Raw genomic sequence first — 20,779 nt, forward strand, 5'->3', positions numbered from 1 at the left:
ACGAAATCTTAAAACAGGATGAGGAGGGTGACGAGGGTACACATATACCTTCTCACTTTCAGCAAGACTATAGTCTCCCGGATGACGACGAGGGTATGGTCGACATGATGGATTCCATTTTTAGGGGCACTACATCTCACGTACACGTGATGTCAGAGTCTGAGGTCAAATTGCGAGAGTTGCAATCAACACAATTGTACGAGGGTGCTAGGATGTCTAAACTACGTGCTTGTCTCTCAATCTTGAATCTACAAGTACAGTATGGGTGGTCGGATACAAGTGTCTCGGCCTTAATGAGGTTAGCCCTTGCATTAATTTGACTCATTATTTGGATAATATTTGTTTTGAGAATCATCATTTGGATAGTGTCTTTGTCATAGGTTGCTCCAGAAGATGTTGCCTGCACCAAATACCAGGCCTGCATCGAGAGATGAAGCGAAAAAGATGCTAACAACGGTGGGTATGGATTATGATACCATCCATGCTTGCTGTAATGATTGTATTCTCTTTCGTCGTGAGCATGGAGATTTGGCTAGTTGTCCAAAGTGTGGGGAACAACGATATAGAGATGACTTGCAGGGTGAGCGGATACCGGTAAAGGTCTTGAGACACTTTCCCATCATTGCAAGAATACAACACACGTTCCGATGCAAATCCATAGTGGAGTTGATGACATGGCATGCATGCATCTCATCGGTCCACTGATCACACATTGAGGATTCCCGCAGATTGTGTAGCTTGGAAGCACATAGATAATCAGTGGCCGGACTTTGCGAGGGAGCCACACAACTTACATCTTGGGCTAGCCATGGACGGCGTGAATCCTTTCGGGTTACGCTCGACATCTTGGTCGACATGGCCCATAGTCGTGGTGAATTACAATATCCCACCATGGCTAACAATAAAAAAGGGACACCTCATGCTTGCACTACTTGTGCCAGGAAAGTACAAGGCAAAAAATATGGACATGTACATGGCACCTTTGATAGAGGAGTTACAGATATTATGGAGAGGAGTGCAAGTCTTTGAAATTTCCAGAGCTCCTAGACATACCAATGATATTTTGGTCAGGGGTATCTTTAGGTGGACCATGCATGACTACCCAGGATATGGAGAGTGCGCAGGTACGTGGTTGTGTCTTTACATGTACAATGAGGGATTATGCTTTTTTTACTCTCTTTTGCATGCATGTCTTGTACTAACACATTCATGCACGCGTGCACGACTTGTTACAAGTGGGTACCATGCTTATCCTGTTTGTGGACCGGCTCTGAAATCGCTTGCATGCTACTCCAAACATATGAGGAAAAATGTTTATGAAGGTCATGCTTGATACCTTCCTCTCGACCATCTCGCACGTGGAGGTCAACTTGATCCACCACCATCATATTTGAAGGCAAGTGATTGGATTCAAGCTTGGAGGGCATGTAAGTTTCTTACCTCTTGACGTAATTAAGTAATTATTTGTGGCAATATATGCTATAAAATAGATGCATCTTCATTGTTTTAATGATGCTCTTTTATAGTACAAAAAGTCCATTGCATTATGGTCATATGGACAACATTTTCGCGTGGAACGCATCGATTTAAAGAGAGTCACGTATGATTGTGAAGTCATGGCTAACTTCACACAAGATAGCTGAGCAAGTGCTTCAGATACCAATCTTCTCTCCTCACAGTTGGATTATTGTGGAACCATATGCGACATCTATGAAATTGATTTCAGACGATTTACTATTTTCATTCTTGATGTAAAATGGTTTAGAACTACTTACAACGGTCCCCATGCGACAGTGAGAAAAGATAGTAGCAGTCTCTTTGCAATATATATAGACTCCACCAAATATTGGACCGATGAAAGTGATACTTTTGTTCTTCCCGAGCACTGTGAGTAGGTGCATACTAATGATTTAATTAGTCGAAGCTTTCATTTTTAAAGTCCATTGATACATGTACTTGAGCATAATTTCATATATATAATTGACGACATTTGGCACCCATCTTCAATATAGGTGGTTTTTCATCCGGATTGTTCTGATCCAAGATGGTGGTACGTGATCCAAGTTGCACCACGAAGTAAGCAAATTTTTGAAGATCGAGATGTGGATATGGAGATGCCACTACCAATGCCGGATCCAATTGGTGAATCTAGCGAAGAAGATGTAGATCACCATATGAGCCAAGAGGAAGATGCGCATAATGACATCGCACGAGAGGAGGATGGAGATCACGATATTGATGAAGAAGACAACAATCATCAAGATCAATCACCACACTTAAGCTTTATTGAAGAAGATGATCAAATACGTTTAAGTGAATGTACGATGCTAGAGTACGATGATGATATAGGAGATCAACTCAGTATAGAGTTGGAGATAGACTTGCTTGGCACCTTAGACTTGGCTCAAGATGAAACAGTTGATGTAAATGCTCTTATTTGATTTTTCTCATCTCAAACTTGGACATGAATATATGAGCTTCAAAGGCTTGATGTACATGCTCTCATTTTTTTATTCTCTATGAGCTCAAACATGTATGAAAATTTAAAAGAATTTGTCATTGGAAAAAACTAACTTTTAAGGCCTAATAAAAAAAAAACCTCTGTAAAAACGTCGCTATAAATTTGTATATCAGTGTCGCTATATAGCAACTTTTAATAACAGTCGCTATATAGCGATGATTTAGGAAACCCGCTTTTCATACCGACGATTAACGCTAAGCGGGCGCTTAACATCGGTACGTAAACATCGCAATAGGATCCGTGTGTAGTAGTGCACGATACTGGCATTCCCTTAAATGGCACCTTGTCAGGATGAGAGGAGAGGAATGGGGGCACATGTAGAGTCCCAATTAAATATCCCAGCAAGTGCCCACCTTCTTGGTAGCCTAGCCTAGCATAGGCATTCATATACACCATCGTGTGGCCACCCGTGGCATGTGATTAGTCTTATTAGATGGTTGCCATTGTAGAATTTCTCAGTCATCAGAGCCAAGATCATAATAATTAAACGGCAAGCAAACTACCATTTTGAATGGCATTATAACTAGAAATTCTAAAATTTTGATAGTCTAATTTTCTATTGTTCTTACACTCTACTTTCATCTCAATGCTAATCCGAGCCTATGGTCCTAACATTGTTATAATAGTTTGATGCAATCTAATGTGAGGCATAGAATCTAGATGGTCATGAGCGTTGTCATGGTGGGCCGGTGTTTATAATTGTCCAAATGAACTTCGATCATCCATAATCTTAGAGCTATCCAAGAATAGGCATCAGTCCATTTCAAGGACACTTCAAGCTTCAATATTGATCTTGAAAATGTGATCTTGCAAATTAGATGGTCCCAAGTCTGTAATGTCGATCTTCAAAATATGAGCATGTGAATTAGACGGTCTCTTAAAGCTACCCACTTGGATTAATCATTGGTCCATTTGAAGGCTCTTTGAAGGATGGTACTGCAATTTGGATATTTTGAATGACATGTTACTAAGTTACTCACCCAACATGCATGAACAACCATACTGAGCTCCTTTTTGCACTACTATGAGAAAAACAAAACAAAACATAGTACATGCAAAAAATGTTGTCTAAACAAAAAAACTTCAACCACCGGCCTAGTTTAGGACAATCACATATAATCAAGATAATAATTAAACTAATCAAGCTACTAGTAAAACAAAACACTTTTAGCTTAGGATAGTCACATATAATCAAGCTAATAATTAAACGTATCAATTAAACTAAGCAAGGTAATAATTAAACTAATCAAGCAATGAGTAAAGACAACCAGGATAGTTTAGGATAGTCACAATTTTAGACTCACCAAGCTGGTGTTTGAACTAAACGACCTCGGTAATATATTATTGTCTGTGCAAAAAACATAGTCTAATTAGACTAATTAAGATAATAATTAAACTAATCAAAGCTACTGGAAAGTAGAACAAATTCTACACAACAACACAAAGCAACTATAGACGCGCTTGGTAGATGCGCAAAATAACGGGCACGTCTATAAGCATTGCTTGAATAGAGAAATTATGGGCGTATCTAATAGCGTGTCTAACAGCTCGTCTATTTGCGCTTGTATTAACACATCTATTTGCACATCTACACTGAGAAAATACGGGCCCATCTAACATTGCATTTATCAGTGCATCTATTTGCACGTGTATTAGTACGTTTACAGTGGGAATTAGTTGCGTATTTAGATGCAAAACAGAGAATACAAAAAGTGAGATTTTGGTGTACATCATTGCTTTCCAAACATTGCCCATGATTACCAAAGCAAATAATTTTAACAAAAACATCAATGCTTTTTTGCAAGCCCACATATACAAGAATTAAGTGAGGTAAGGAGAATGAGACAATATGTAAAATAGTTTTGCCAATATCAATGATGGGCTACGGTTCAATCTCATCCTCAATGAGATCAACCCTTGCCAAACTATCTACTTCAAAATCCAAACAAGTGTTTAGATCTACAAATACATTCAACCCACTACTACTTGTGCTACTCATGTGCTCATCGAAATCAGCATCACCAATGGTAGGCTCGTTCTCACAGGTAATGGCCTCAATATCTGTATCTCCTATCTCATGATCATCCTCCTCTCTCGTATCACAATCATCATCACGTCCATGGCCATGATCATCCTCCATACGCTCCATATTAGTAAATGTACTATACATCACTTTGGAACGTGGCATAATAGGTATGACATGCCACCATCTATTATTATCCACCATTGGTTGATAGATAATTCAAACACAAATACAATCATGTTATTTTCCTTGCATCAAATATTTAAAAGCGAGTATTTTTATATGTGTGCACAGTACCTATTCACATTGTTGCGGTAGTACTAGTGTGTCCTTCCTACTTTGCCAAAACTTTGTGGAGTCAATAGTTACAAAGCCACTTGCATGGCGTTTGATTGTTGCATTAGGGCCTCTTTCCACCACATCCTTAAACCACTTTACATCCAAAACATACACAAAGAAGCGTCAAAAGTCAGGCTTAATAATATCTTGGATTATGCCACAATAATCATCCATGGCTCCATTGGCTTCCTCAATGCTAGCAATGATGCTACAATCTTGTGTGTTTCTCTTATCATCAATCCGTTGTGTTCGAAAATGCTTGCCCTCACACCATATAGCATTGAACATAGTACACTACACCAAGAAAAAACCAATTAAATAAGCAATCTAAATTATTGAAAGCTCCTAACTTATGCATAACATTCTATATACCGACCTTGCTCATGCATCCCCTAGCATACTCCCATTCTTCCATTGTGATATGCATCCCCTCGTCTTTCTCTGCTTTCTCCATTTCATCAAGTAGCCAATCCACATGAATATCCTTTGGAAGTGCTCACTGAGAGTATGGCACACGAGATCCGTGGTGTGTACGAAAGAGGGCCCTTTCTTCTTGTCTTCTTGCCTTTGCATCCTCGTATCTTGTCACACATCTTTTCATCACATCACTATTAAGCATGCAATAGAGGTTGATACTATTATGCAACTCCGTGTCTATTACTTTGTTGCATCCTTTCCCTTGAGGCACAATAGAGGTCATCCTTAGGTCTTCATCATCTCTCCATAGTCATGGGAGAGAGCTATCCACATCAACAAGAAACTCAAAAATATATACAAGTGACTCGTGTACCAACCAACCCTCAGCCATGCTACCTTCGGGTCTTGCATTTTGTCTCATGAAGCCCTTCAAGGTCTTCATGAAGCGCTCGAGGAAGAACAACCATCGTGCATGTATAGTACCGCATATAGCAATCTCATCCACCAAGTGCACTATAAGATGTAGTTGGCTTGTGAGAATAGAACGTGGAAATGTCTCCTCCACAAACCACCTCTATTCTTGCTCTTTGTAAAGGCTCCCTTCAAACACCTCATGCATCCAGTGGGAGTACGAATTGTAGTAATAGTGTGCTTCACCACCGCCATCTCTAGCTTTGATAACCTCCACAATGCATGAGGTAAAAAAACACACCCATTTGGTCTCTCTTGTGGCCAAGCTTCACGCATCCTCCCTGTGGTACGTAGATCCTCCCTTATGCCTACAGAATCTCGTCTCCCATTCAACTGCTCCCAAATGGTAGATGCCACATTCTTGAAGATATGCATGGGATCAAGCAGGTGATTGATCTTGAGGTGGGACCAATATGGTAAACAATAAAAGATGGAGTATCTAAACAAAATAAAGTGTTAGCAGGCAATCTTTATTTCCAACCAATATAGCACACAATAGTTACAAACCCTTACCGGCTCATGCCAAGTGGTGGAGGAGTCGTGGAACCATCCTAAATTCTCATCCAATCTCCCGCAGTGAGTGATTGTGGGAGGACTTCATTCCAAGGGGCAACATTTTTGACTTTATGTTTTCCTGGAATTAGACGGGACAGCATAACATGTCCTTTCTTAATAGCCATAGAGGGTGGAAGATTATAATTCACCAATATCACTGGCCATACACTGTAAGAGGTGCTTTTGAGATCAAATGGGTTCACACCGTCCATACCGAACCCAAGTCTCAAGCTCCTAAGTTCTTTCTTGAAGCTTGGCCATGTGTCTTCAATATGCTTCCACGTAGGAGAGTCTGCGTGAGTTCTCCACTTGCCATCGGTTGATTGATGGGAGGAATGCCATGACATGAGCTCTGCAATGGATTTGCACTTGAACATATGTTGGATGCGAGGGATTATGGGAAAATGTCATAGAACCTTACGAGGTATGTCCAAAGTTTTGAGATCTTCTCTATATCTTGCCTCTCCACAAGTAGGGCACTCTCTTGCATCCTTATGTAGTCCACGAAACAAAACGCAATCGTTGGCACATGCATGGATGCGCTTGTAATCTAATCCTCCAAGAGATGTCACATGTTGCCTTGCCATATCTCTTGAGGTCGGTAATTTATTCTCCCTTGGAAGCATTTTACACAATAGCCTGCACGTGAAGACCATAAATGAGGAAAAGCATTCGAGTAATAGACCCACTAGCATAATTCACCATGTTTGCAAATTAGACTTTAAAGCTTACTTAAGTAATGCATTCAAACTTGCATTGCTCCATCCATAGAGGGTTTGCAAGTTTAGTAACTCAAGGGAGGCACGTAGAACAAAGAATGTGCACCCCTCAAAAAGATCATGCTATCATCCCTCCATTGATGGACAGATAAATCCCACACCATATCATCAAACACCTCCTCCTCCATGGCTTCATGAGGTAATGGCGGAGGGCTACTATCACCATCATTCCATGCATCCGTAATGGTCCCTCCTGAAGATCCCACCTCATATCGTCAACACTTCACCTCCTCACGGCGAGCATAGGGCAACATATGCGGGTGTGGGACTGCATCGTGTATCAAATTAAAACGGGATCATAACTCAAACATATGAACAGCCATAGGTATCTCAATCAACCTTAACTCTTTAACACTTACCATGTTTATGGTCACATGCCATTCTCCATACTTTGAGATGTGCTTGAGTGTAATCCTGCGTGCACGATACATGTTTCCTCGACATTGATCACACATAAATTTGATTTTTTGCTCCAACCACATTTCACGATGGTGGATATGGAGGGACTCATCCTTACTGGAGCTACCTGTTGAAGATGAAGACATCTTATAAACAAACAACCCAAAAAAATTTGCTTTTCTTCAAATATTTAATTTTAAACTCTATGGCGCGTCTAAAGGCGCATCTAAAACCGCGTCTGTTTGTTCTGTGGTGTGCATCTACAAGCATGTCTAAAACTGCGTCTGTCTATTCTGTGGTGCGCGTCTACAAGCACATCTAAAACCACATCTGCTCTGTGTATTTAGATGCGTGTATAGACGCGCATATAGATGCGCTATTAGATGCGCCTATAGATGCGGTTTTTAAATCTGCTTTAAGTGCGCTCGCTTTGCTTTTCTTCACATTACTTATACTTCACGCGGCTTGCTTGCTTTGCTATTAGCAGATCCACAGTTTTGATGCTTAAGAGGAAGACACCCACACTTACTTCCAAGCTTACACTTAAAAGAGGAAGGCACCCACACTTGCTTCCAAGCTTAAAGGAGAAGAGGGTGAACATGGAAGAGAAGCAACTTTGAAAAGGAGAAGAAGCTTCCATACCTCTATCCACCAAGGTAAGTCTTTTTATAGTTGATCTTTTTTGGAAGTGTCCTCTCTTTGGATTTATACTTTCTCGTATCCAAGAAATGCATGATTTTGGTATCAGTGTTACGTTTTTGTGTCAGACGCATGTCCTTTTCTACTTTTTAGAAAAGTCCGTTTGTCAGAGGGCGTCTATAGGCGTGTCTCAGAGCACGTCTAAAACCGCATCTAGACGCACGTCTAGCCTGTTTGCAGACACAGATAGTCGCATCTATAGACACGCTGTTATACGTAAAAATAGACGCGCTTCTCAGATGCGTCTATAGATGCGCTCCGATAGTAATCTTTTCTTCCCTTCCCCTTTCTTCTCAGCTCATCAGTAATCATCATTTTTTCTTTTTTCCAATTCATCATGTGGCCAGGAAGCTCTTCAGGCTCACCTGATCTCTAGGAGTCTTTTTCTAGGGACTTATATAACCTTTTAGGGCACCCTCCTAGTATTGTAGAGTTATACGGGTATATGACGGGTACTCTAAACACCTCCCAGGAGTCGGCACTACAGACTCCAAACCACCCCACACCAGCTGAGATTACCCCAGCAGAGTCAGCACAGCCCAGCTGGCTACATAGTGCAGGCCCATCTCCCATGCCATCTTATGCCCCTTCCCCCAGCCGTCTTATGCCCCTTCTGCCATGCCGTCTTATGCCCCTTCCCCCATGCCGTGAGGAGGTCCTATCTCGTAGAGCTGTCGGCATACTCCTGTGTAGTCGAGACTTAGTTCTTCAGCTATGAGTGGTCCACGTAGTCCCGTGCAATCTCCAACTACGAGTGGCCAGCGTACTAGCTCAACACGACATGATAGTAGGCATAGTAGCAGGGACAGCAGTGGGGGATGCATGGCATAGTGCCTTGGGAGGGGTGGTGGTGGGGACGATGATGATTCAGATGATTTAGACATGCCTCTAGGTAATGGTATGATATTCTATGACATTACTCAAACAGGAGGCATCTTGATGGATGCACGGGGGAAGGACATCATGGCCTTCATGCACTCTGTAATTGCTAACAATTACAGAGATTGCTTTATCCACTACAAAGACCAGCCAAAGAGGTTGGCTGATGAGACCCTCGTTGCTATTCGCTCAAGGTATCCTAACCCCCCCAATTGTCAGTTCATAGATAAATGGGCCAAGTCAAAGATTGTTACGATACTTGGCAATAAAAGATCTTCGCTTAAGAGGCAGGCACTAGCGGAGCTTGCCAGGCTTGAGGGAGGTCAACCTGCATCAAGGGGCCCACCGCACACCACTCACAAGCGTGAGTGGAAGAAAGCAATGAAGTCAGCGAGGGAGGACCCCAGTCTGTAGCATGTGGAGGCATGAAGGATCCAGATGGAGCAATATGGAAGTGTGCATTTTGGAGCAGGGGGTGTTGAATCATGGGAGGCCCGATTTGTAAGTATCGATCTCAAATTATATTGCTTATGTAGTTTATTAGGAGGTGGTTTCTTTGTACTAACCCCTCTGCAAATTGTGTCGTCTTGTAGCTTGATATCGTGGGCAGATACCCTACTCTTGTCGAGACAGCCTACCACCACCACCATCGCAGAGGAGATACATGGAAGCACTTCTATCATGATGGGTTGATTACTGAGGAGCAGTATATCCAGGCTACTGGAGCGGCCCCTGAGGTATTTGAAAGTAATTAAATAATGTCAATATTATAAGTAAAGATTTGATTTTTCATACATTGATATATGTTGTCCCTTGTTTATAAGTCCCTGCACAAGAAGATGAAGAAGATGAGGAAGGAGGCAGAGAAGGGAGCGCAGAAGGGAGCATGGAAGGGAGCGAGAATTAGTTGTAGAAGTAGTGCTACCTACTCTTTTTAGTACTTAAAGCCACTGGCTTGGCTTCGTGCCTCTTGTATATACACTCCTCTTATTTTTTGTACTTGAAGCCACATGACGTGGCTTAGCTTCATGCTATATGTACATACAAGCACTTTTTGAGCTTTCAATTTTATTGCATTTTGGAGTTGTAATGTTTTATTTGAAATTGTAATTAAAATGCGGTTGGCTATAAGAATTGAATTACACAATGTGGAAATGGGATTCTTGTGACTATATAGCATACACAACATACACAGCATTTTGTAAATCTAAAAAAAAATATTATGTAGCGTGTCTATCAGTGCGTCTATAAACACATCTATATACGCATTTGTCTGTTCGAGAAGCGTCTATTTGCGCATCTATAAACGCATCTATAAGACCGTTTATAAATGCATCTATACACGCATTTAACGATGCGTCTGTCTGTTTTTTAAATTTTTAGCAGAGCGTCTATTTACGCATCTAGATGCACGTCTATACACGCGTTTGTTGGCTATATAGACGTGCTGTTAGACGCGGGTCTCTAGACGTGCAAATAGATGCGCCCGTAAGTTTTTTTTTTTAGTTCAGTAAACGCGTTTGTGTGCGCGTTGTGGGTGCTTTGTCTTATTGTGCTACCACCGGGCTGGTTTAGGATAGTCAAATAACTAGTGTCTGACTTAAACAGGTCTCAGTGATATATAACAATAAAAAAATAACAATATATTGATATTCACTTCTGTATTGCTATCCAACCACAATTTCAATCATGTAGCTCTATTTGACTTGAACCACTCGGTAATGTTCCAACTGCTAGGCTAGTTTAGGACAATCGTGTTTAGAAATTAACTGATAGATGACCCGAACTAGTGGAAATTTAAATTTGAATAATTTAACTACTAGGAAACACAGCAATTTCAATCACCAAAGTCAACATCAATTCAAAACAATATATTGATGTCCTGTTTAGAAATATATTGCTGTTAATTTATGTTCAACCACGTTGTTTAGGACAATCACATAATTGGTGTTTGACTTGAACCAGCCATGATTGCTTAATGTTCCAACCACCAGGATGGTTTAGGATAATAGCATTGAATCCGGGCCAGTCCGATCTAGAAATTATACATTTTAAAATGCAATCACAGACAACCACCGAGCTAGTTTAGGACAATCATTGTTCCAACAACCAAGCTAGTGTAGGGCAATTACATTAAGTCCAAGCCAGTCCAAGCCAGTCCCGTTTCAAAATTAAACAATTAAGTCCAAGCCAGTCCCGTTTCAAAATTAAACAATTAAACAATTCTAAAACTCAATCATAGAAAACCACTGGGTTGTTTAGGAAACCAATGACCTGTGTTGTATCCAGCATGTGTACAATGTGCTCGTCCAACTTCTTGTTTCCTGTTTGCTTTCTGCAGATGTCCTTCTTATTACAAATTGAGATGATTGTGCATTGCTTTCACTCTATGTCCAACACCTGGAGCCGCATTGATCCTTTTGATTGAAAACATCTTCAACATTGTGCACCCAATTAGCCGTTTCTCCTATGTTTTAGGGGACAACAACACAGTTAATGTCACCCTCTTTGTAGCTAGTTGATCTAAGTTCATATTCTTCACTATGATGGCATGTAGTTGCAACCACTTCCTGTAATAGCTCTACAAGAATTTTTCTTTCTTCTCGTTGTTTTTCCCTACGTAAACATTGCAAAAGTATCTTATGTTGCCGTTTCGATACCGTGACATTGCTTTCCTCAACCCATAATATGTTTCTTATGCCTTGACTAAGCTTTTCATCTTTCCTATCTTGTAGCCTTTGTCTAGTTCTCTTGCAAACCATGACGAGCTGCCTCTTGCCATTGACACCATGGCAATGATCAATGAACCACTAGAATGGGACCTCCAAAACATAGATAAGCTAGCTTTTGAGGTGAGAAAAGAATAGAAGACGACTTACCTGAGTCATCCAACCTCAATAGTTTTATGCATCACCCACTTCTACACATCCTCTGGGCTACAAGGACTATCTCAGCATTCACCATCTCAATGTCGGTGCTCCTTAGAGGTGTAGAGGATTTGGGTGTGTGTTTAAGGGCAGGATTGATGAGCAAGTGTTACAGTGCAGGTTGCAGGGTGGTGTAGAAAAATTTTCAGCCGCTGGTGTTTCCCCCCTTTAGCAATACACTTCAGAAAAATTGGATATCCCAAGCAAGTGCAATGTTACCTGAATTGCTTCAAAGACAAATAGGCCAAAGGGCATGCTATCGGATTTAATGTTGTGTATGATGAAATGCAATGACGTTTGGCATGCTTATGATCCATATAGCAAGCAAGTGCATGGAAAAAAACTAATACAAAATTGTAAATAGTGTTGGATTTATTAAAAGATCCATGCATATGCACAAATTGTACATTTTTAAATTCTTCCATTATAGGGTGAATATAGATACCAATACCGTCAACTATCAATGTTTTAAGACCACCATGCAGTAGTCCCACTAGTTTGGATTCCAAATTTTCAATCCATTTTGGTTTTCAACAAATCAAGAAGACGTTATGATGCTGAGCATACCCTCGAATGGGTGCCCATAATTTTAGTACAACATTGGAGGTCCCTTAAACCATACCAAAGGTTCTCAATCAGGTGTGTCCTTGAGTTGAGAAGAAGCTCATGTAGTGTACTTTTGAATGATTACTTTGTTGCATGTATGTGCATAACATAATTTTGATGTTTTTGAATTAATTGTTATATCCTATACTCTTCAGGATGGATGCTTCACATGCAGCATAGCACTTGTAATGCTTTAATGGTCTTGTTTTAGATCTTTATTCCATATTGTTTTAGTCTCATGTTCAAGATTAGAATGTGTATTACAATTTGAAGAAATTTTGTCGAATTTCGTTAAGTAATGCATAAGTTATGGGTCACGCAAGAAACTTGTATACAAAAAAATGCCTTGAACCTCACCAAAAATGGATACACCAAAGTAAGCATTGACCTAGGATGAGTGCCTAAATGCAGTGCATGTCTGGTTGTTGGCAGAGATCACGAGTAGCTAGGGATTCATAAAAGTGCAAAGACTAAGAGAGAAAAGATAGTGAATTGTAAGCTACTTCGATGCTACAATCCTTGTTGGTAATCTCTCAATTGTATTAAATAAGGACTAATTCATATTTCTCCACTTGCTTCTTGATCTGATTCAAGTTCTCATAGCCTATAGTCTAATAAGGTTGTTGGATTGGTGGTTTGCAAGCATTATGACCGATTGGTAGCATGTGTGGCAGTTTATAAAACTGCAAATGTGATTTATAGGATATATCGAGCGAGCATGAAAATGCAACAAAGATTGATGAGGGAGATGTTGATTTGTGAATTGATGAGGCAAATCAATGATGCTATATATGAGTAAGGGGATCATGAGTAGGTAATATATCAGTACTTATCCATTCACAAGACTTATTCTCGACGCTAAATTTTTTGGTGCTAATATTTTTGATGCTCTCAATCTCGATGCATGAGGAAGGGCTTGTTTCCTCGGATTATAACTCTTTGGGAAAGAAAGTGTGCCGCCTGCCCACCCACATTATGTGTGGTTATAATAATTAAAAATTCCATTATAATATAAATATTTTAAATTTCTCATCCATTCAAAATTCCTTGTTTTCAATCTGAATTCTGACAACATTCCTCTCTTTTGATGCATGTTCTTGATGCAAGGGAGCAAAGAAATCCAAGCTGGGTGCAACATCGACGAATGACAACACCTTTATCCATATAGTTGTAGTCCAAGTGATAATATTAAATAGACTACAAGGAGAATGAGTTATGAGCTCTTATGAGCATCACCTAATTCATGTATTTTTTGGGCTTCAACGTCTTCCAAAAGTTCGACTAATACCATGTCAGTAAGCAATCACCACCTTGACATTTGCATGGAGAATAGGGTCCTAATGGACACTATGTCATGTATCATGTCCATATTTTTACTCATTCATTTTATTCCTTTAGAAATTTGATAAAATGCTAGAATTCTTCAAGTTCAATTTTGAGTTAGTTGTTACGTGCTCAATGACAGAAGGACTGCCTACAGCAAATTCTAGTATGCACAACAAACGATTATTATATTTTGCTCAAGAGACTTGGAGATGAGTGACAACTAATTAACAATAACATAGTGAATTTGAGGTAATATATAGGTGCAAATAACACAAAAATACTAGCAGAACATGAACACCATAGAAGCTTAAAAGATGTGGTTAGAAAAAAGCATGGAAAATATGAAAAGTAGAAAAATAATCTACAAGCGTGTGTGTGTGTGTAAGAGAGAGAGAGGGCGTGCGAAAGAGAGAGTTATGCGTCAACATTTTCCATGCGAGGCTGCAAGGGGTACACCGCACATGACTAGTTATATCAGGTCGTTCGTTAGGCACATTTTAAATAGATGTTGGATGTTGGACATGCATTTGAATCTGAAAAAAGTTTACTTTTCTTTGGTTTGTTTAAGGGATGTATAGTAACTCCCGTGGCATCTTGTGGGTGATGACACCAGATGTCCTCGAGGGAAAAGTTTTACAATGGTATCGATAATTATTTCTGTTTACACTTTGGACTCGCTCAAACTTCTGTGCATTGACCCTTGATCTCTCGGCTTCTGAATTTTAATCAACGCGCATTAATCTTCACCTTTAATCCATACTTCATGGACATGGTCTGCATCATCCGATACTGCACTGGATGCCCAGGCACAAGCTCGAAACTGAAGAAGCGCATCAACATTGCTGCAGTTATCTTCATCTGTAGGTATGCTGCGTCTTTGCCAAGGCACATCCTTGGACCGGCCTGCATCAATGAACAAACGATCAATTGGCGCGCGGTCTAGCTTACCTCTGTGTTGTAATTTCTTTCAGCTGTATTGGAGTTGCAAACGGACTATGTCTACTTGTCGAAATATTGTCTAGATTACCTGAAATGCCGTGAACTTGAATGGTGACTCTGGTTGAAAGACTCCATCTTTCAACCAGCGTTCGGGTTTGAAATCACGTGCATCCTCGCCCCATAAGAATTCCATACGACCCATGGCATAAGGGACGTATGCGACATTATCGCCTCCTTTTAGCCTCGTGCCGTCCGGAAGAATATCGTCCTTCAATGCCACCTTCCCATCCTACAGAACATGGAAGATGCAAGAAGATTTTCATCAGGCCTCTGCTGGTCTGCTATCAAATGCTCAGTAGAGAAACCGTCCAAGCATCATTTAGCTGTTATGTCGTGACGGCAGGGGCCACATGTACAGATTGTGACTGCTTGCCGATTGGTACGCTTCTTGACAAAGAGATGTGATGAACGAGTTGAATTTTTAGCATTAAAGGAACGAGCTTAAGGCCATACCCGAGGAACAGCGGGATGCAGTCGAAGAGTTTCAGTCAAAGCGGCATGCAAATAGTGCATGCTGCGGACAGATTCATACGTCAACAAGTCCGCAAAGTCTATATAGTTGGTCACGCTTGTCGAACGCTCCAACGTCATCGTTTCCTGGAACACCCTATTTTGCTTTTCGGGATTGCAACACATGCAGTATATAAACCAAGAAAGAGTACTTGCAGTCGTGTCACGTCCAGCAAAGACGAAGTTCAACATGGCATCCCGGATATCCTTATCAGGGAGTGTTTTCGGTTGCTGACACTGCTGTAAGATGAACCGAGACAATAGGTCTTGCATTTCCTGTATGATAACGACCAGAAAAGAAGAATTTAGCAGATAATCTTACAATCTCATGGCAAGCAAAGTTCTGTTCTGCAACTTCTGCCAGATGATCAATAATTTTGTCTATCGATCCACTAGAAAGCTTTGAGTAAGATCTTCGACAGAAGCATTCATAAATCCATGAGAGTTTCGATGCTCATGATTCTTACCGAGTGCTTAGATTGACCGTTGTTCTGTAGCTTGCGCTCTTCAACGGCTATGGAGAAAAACGAGTTTAACTTCGTGAGCTCTTGCTTGAGCAATCTCTCTGAGCCAACGTTGAAGAATCTCTGAATTCTCCACCACGGATAAAGATGCCTTCGCGTTATCATCTCTAGCACGTTGTCCACTGCTGCTGCAAGATTACAATCAGAATCGGCCTTCGCGCTGGACAAGCTGTCCATTTCTCTTCCAAGGATGACCTTGCAAATGGAATCGAATGTCATCCGTGAGAGAAAGTCCTGCAAAATCAAATTGAAATTGTCTTAGTCCCGGACATGATTTGAAAATACAATAGAAGAGAAGGATTAATTGAAACTACAATGCAGACAAACCTGGATATCAATTGCTTGATTTGATTTCATTGAGATATCAAGTAGCTCTACAAGCTTTATAGCACCCTCCCGATAGGTTGTTCTGCTTAGAAACCTCAACTTTTTAATTGAGAATTCTGAACTGGCAATTTTTCGGTGTGTTTTCCATAACATCCCGTCGGTATTAAGAATTCCATTTCCCAGCATATCGTGCATTCTGTGGTGTAATTCTTCTCCCTGCAGGAGACAATTGATGACAGAATTAGAACTGAACAGCTACTGATACAGGACGGGCTACTTCGACTGGGCTAACTTGTCCTGCGGTTGCGGAAAAGAAGAGGCCGTGTGAGCGTAGGAAAGAATCTGCGATCAAGGAAAGCACACCTTTGGGAAATTCTGAAAGTTGCCCTTTAGAATGTACTCCACAGTCGCAGGATCGACAGTTAGGAAGCTCCGACGAGACAAGAATGTCATTTTAACAGTCCGGTGGTCATCCGTGAAGTAATCGGAAATCCAGTCGAGAAGGCGTTCATAGTTTTGAGATGCCTCTAGCTGGGAGCCAAGTAGGGGCCATGTCTTGGGATCTTTGGTCACACTTTGGATCCGCCAGTGCACCCAGAGCCACGATACGATTGATAGAAATACTACTACGGTCCAATAAGGGAAAGATCTGTCATTTGCGAATACTAGGACAAGGCCTACGGAGTTGTTCAGCACATAAGAAGCCATAGCTTCGCGCCCTTGGTCCAGAGGAATTTCAAGCAAAAAAGGTGCTTGCAGGAAACTGTGCAAGTTTAGTACTGTAGCCTCGCTTGTGAAGGGCTTTTTTTGATAGATGTTCACCTCCGCTTTGAAAATTTGTTATCAAAATGCGGAGATGCGAGGATGAGTCATTAAAGACAAGCAAGTCGGAACAACTGATTCTAATGGATACGAATCACAAGGGAGCGGTGCGGCGGGTTGGAACTTAAAACTTGGGTGGATTGAGGATTGAGGGACAATCAGCGGCCTTTTAACTTATAAGCAGGACGGACTAAGCATCGGCGACTCTAGGCGTTCTCGTAACGCACCCAATGACGGCGGCGGCTGTGTGCTGCATGGCCGCTAGTCGAAGTCGTCTGACCTCTTCAGCACGATCGAGAAGAGCTGCAACAGGAAGCTGCAGCGTGCCGCAAAGACAGTTTCTTGCAGTCTACCATACGTTCCAACAAGCTTCATCATGTATGATTCACTAGATCCAGACGGTCGTGCAACAGTGGGTCAAGCTGCGTGCAGGTTGTCGCATGTTCAGCAGGTGTCTCCTTATATTTTCCGATTGACCCGTTTGAGCAAGGTTTATTCGTCTTCTGGTTGGACTCAAACAGCAATGAAAATCTGAGGAGATGAATACGTAAGGCAACACGCTAAAATCAAAACGAAGGGTCGAAACGCTAGGATTATTCCAGCCCAAGCCATATATTATTTGAAAGACGAAAAAAAATAGATTGACTGATCATGCGATTGAAGGTGCAAGTTGAAACCAAATTGTTTTACTCTTCGAAGTGTCGGTGGCAACCCACGAACAGAAATATTCGAGCAAGCGATGATGGACGATCGCAGGACGGACAATACGTAAGTCCATGCGCTAGAAACCAAAACGATAGATACAAAAGGTTTTATATAATTGGATGGAGGTGGTCCCAAAGGTAATTTGGAATGTGAGAATGAAAGTATAAGGGTCCCTTGAATGCATGTGCCAAGACGTTTAAAACTTTGCCCGAAAGCGAAAGACCAAGAGAAAAATTGAATTCATTGGATGGACGAACACCCTCTCCCTCTCAACTTCAAACAATTTCTTCGATCTATTTAGTAATTAAATGCAAAGACGAGTGGACCACAACATTGTTTCTTTACAATATTGATTTTTCACTAAAGCCTTACAAAAAGAAAATCGCAATGATATCTTCTTGAGTGGTAGGAGGCTTTTGCCAAAACCATGACTACCAGAAAATACTAGGATGAACATATAATTATTGTAATGATGTCATTCTACTTCTGTTCATTTACTGCAATAGTCATTCCCAACAACGTATGTTTAAGAAAGTATATAGTCCAAATATGGTGCACAAAGATCATGGAGAAAGGATATTAGTAGCTGCCTTTTTTAGCACACCATGAGTGATTGGCTCATGATTGGTGGATCCACAACACTAGTTGCAAAAGATTTTTTGGACTAAGAGCTCTATTTAAAGTAGTTGTCTCCGTTACACCAGGTGAAATTCTCAATTAGACTGAAAGGCATACATCTATGTACTGTTTTACTCAAATAATATGCTTGGCATTCAAAGACTTAATATACAAAATTTTAGCATAAGCAACCATTATAGGAAATTTCCACAAACAACCATAACTTGGGAAACAATAAAGATCCAAGACCCACATGCCCTTGCCTCCTTTAGTTCCAAAGACAAACCTTTGAGGTTAATGGACAATTTATAATCCCAAACTATAGTTTAATTGATCTATTCAATTCTTGTATATGTCTATAATTTCTTATCTTTATCAATGTACATTAGATTCATATGCAAATAGTATGTCTTTTCTTAAATATTGCTAGATTGCTTTAAGTTATGGTGGTTGCATATATGTTGAGAGGCATACCTACGGCATTATATCCATGTGCCAAGGTAAACCTTATATATATGGATATTTTTTTGATATTGCTTACACATGGGATTAATCTTTCACCCTTAAAGGGTCCCATGGTAATTATTTTCCAAATGAGAGAAATTAATTTCACAATCCCAGCTTTCTATAGCCATCACTTTCTAGATGGCATGGTTTCCCACATGATCTCACTAGCTCTGTGCCTACATTTTAAAGATTTGAAGAAATATCCCTCAAATTTCTTCCATTATTCATTTTTTATCATTCTCCACTTTTCATTTTTTCCTTATTTTCACCATCTTCATTGAGCCAATCGGCCATGTCTTCTAATACTTTCCTCTATTATGTTCATAATAGTACCTCATCAAATTAAAGTGATAATTCATAAGATTGACATCATGTGCTCCATGAAATTCTAAACAACTGAGAGAGAGAGAGAGATGTTGGAAAAATGATCCTCAAAGGGGTTAAATTCAAGGAGATCTGATTGGCTGATGGCCAAGTATGATGTGGTGGGCTGTATCTTTTGATCCAAGTGGAATTTGGAGGCTCTCCAAAAAGCAAAATTGCTCGTAGCTCACACTCTATGCACTTGTTTGGCATCAGATTTGACATTTGGGATTTCCACTTTGCAGTATTTGTGGAAATCTCTTCATCAGCACTCCTCCTGATCCAATTGCATCCTCTCCGAGCCAAGCACAAAACAAATCAAGATAAAAACTATTTTGCTACTTTTTAATCTTGATCGATGTGTAGACTAGTTATAGTATTAGCTACCATAGAGAAGAGAACCCTAAAACAAGCCAAATGAAGCCCTACCAAAAAATGCCCCATTAGTTCCCAACCAACGTCAGTCTCTACGGAACCTATCGTTGGTATTGATCTGACACATATTGATACTTGCTCCGTTCTTTGACAGAGGGAAGCTTCACTCTTGTTGAGTCACTTGACAGTTTGGGTTACCGATTCAGCATAGTTGTACCTTTGCACTCACATGCCACCTTGTAAAGTTAGAGTAAAGTTACTAGTTGACTATTTGGCATCCTGCACTACTTCTTCAGGCCTTATAAATCCTCTGGCTATCACCATCATGGTTGCTATTTGTATATAGGCTTTGATTCTTGGTGCACCATGGCAAAATCACATGATCATGTCATATTTCTTGATCAGAGTAGCAAGCTCGATGATGATAACAACTATGGTAGTTCAAAATGTTGAACAGTTTTCAATTGAAGAATTTGTGGGAAATTGTTACTTGAGATGAAAAGAGACTCGAGCCTACCCCAGCAACTCCTCTTACCCTATCGGCAACTAGATCTCAAAAAGAAAAAACAAGAGTGGGATACCAAGCCATGGTTTACCTTTAATATCATCAACCTCAATGTGAAGGATATGATGATCCCTCTTCTTTGTGGGTAGACCTCAGTTGTACTTGCTTGGAAGACTTAGGAAAGAAGGTACAATGCATCATGTATTCTCTTGTTGGAGAATGAGGTGAACAACAATCCAATTCTTCCAAATGAATTAGGTCCTAACTTCGTACTCATATTGAAGGATCTTGGCAATCAGCTCACATAACTTGGGCAAGATCAGGTCAAAGAAGAGAGACTAGTCTAGCTTGCCATCAATGGACTTGGACCATATGATGGGCAATTTGTGACTACATTAGGCACTCAAGATGCACCACCAACATTTCAACTCATGTCAGACATGATCATGCAGGAGCAATTGAGATGCGTTCTCAAAACATATTTGAAGAATCATGACAACGCCTTCACAGCAATCCTGAGATGCAAGAGGTTCATTCAGAGGAAAGGGAAAGAATTCTGGATGACCTAAAAAATAAGGCAGAG

At 40.5% G+C, this 20,779-nt stretch overlaps 1 protein-coding gene across 1 annotated transcript; it reads right to left on the reverse strand.

Moving 5' to 3' along the window:
• Positions 1–14,500: 14,500 nt before the first annotated feature.
• On the reverse strand, positions 14,501–17,248 carry LOC147881356 (cytochrome P450 704B1-like). The gene is made up of 6 exons (XM_087370083.1): positions 16,665–17,248; positions 16,302–16,517; positions 15,918–16,208; positions 15,394–15,726; positions 14,969–15,169; positions 14,501–14,844 (listed from the first exon to the last, which is right to left on the reverse strand). Exons 1-6 carry the CDS (start codon positions 17,007–17,009, stop codon positions 14,668–14,670), a joined length of 1,563 nt encoding a protein of 520 aa, XP_087226209.1. The 5' UTR covers positions 17,010–17,248; the 3' UTR covers positions 14,501–14,667.
• Positions 17,249–20,779: the final 3,531 nt, after the last annotated feature.

This window comes from Dipteris shenzhenensis, chromosome 31 (genome assembly GCF_047967505.1).
Source record: "Dipteris shenzhenensis isolate YYH24624 ecotype China chromosome 31, Dip_SZ_1.0, whole genome shotgun sequence".
Taxonomy (NCBI): domain Eukaryota; kingdom Viridiplantae; phylum Streptophyta; class Polypodiopsida; order Gleicheniales; family Dipteridaceae; genus Dipteris; species Dipteris shenzhenensis.

Excerpts from the sequence above, each read along its gene's own strand:
- LOC147881356 (XM_087370083.1), bottom strand. The coding sequence starts at position 17,009 with ATGGCTTCTTATGTGCTGAACAACTCCGTAGGCCTTGTCCTAGTATTC. Across the intron at positions 16,518-16,664 it reads ACTTTCAGAATTTCCCAAAG|GGAGAAGAATTACACCACAG; the intron begins GTGTGCTTTCCT and ends TGTCTCCTGCAG. Across the intron at positions 15,727-15,917 it reads ACGGTCAATCTAAGCACTCG|GAAATGCAAGACCTATTGTC; the intron begins GTAAGAATCATG and ends GTTATCATACAG.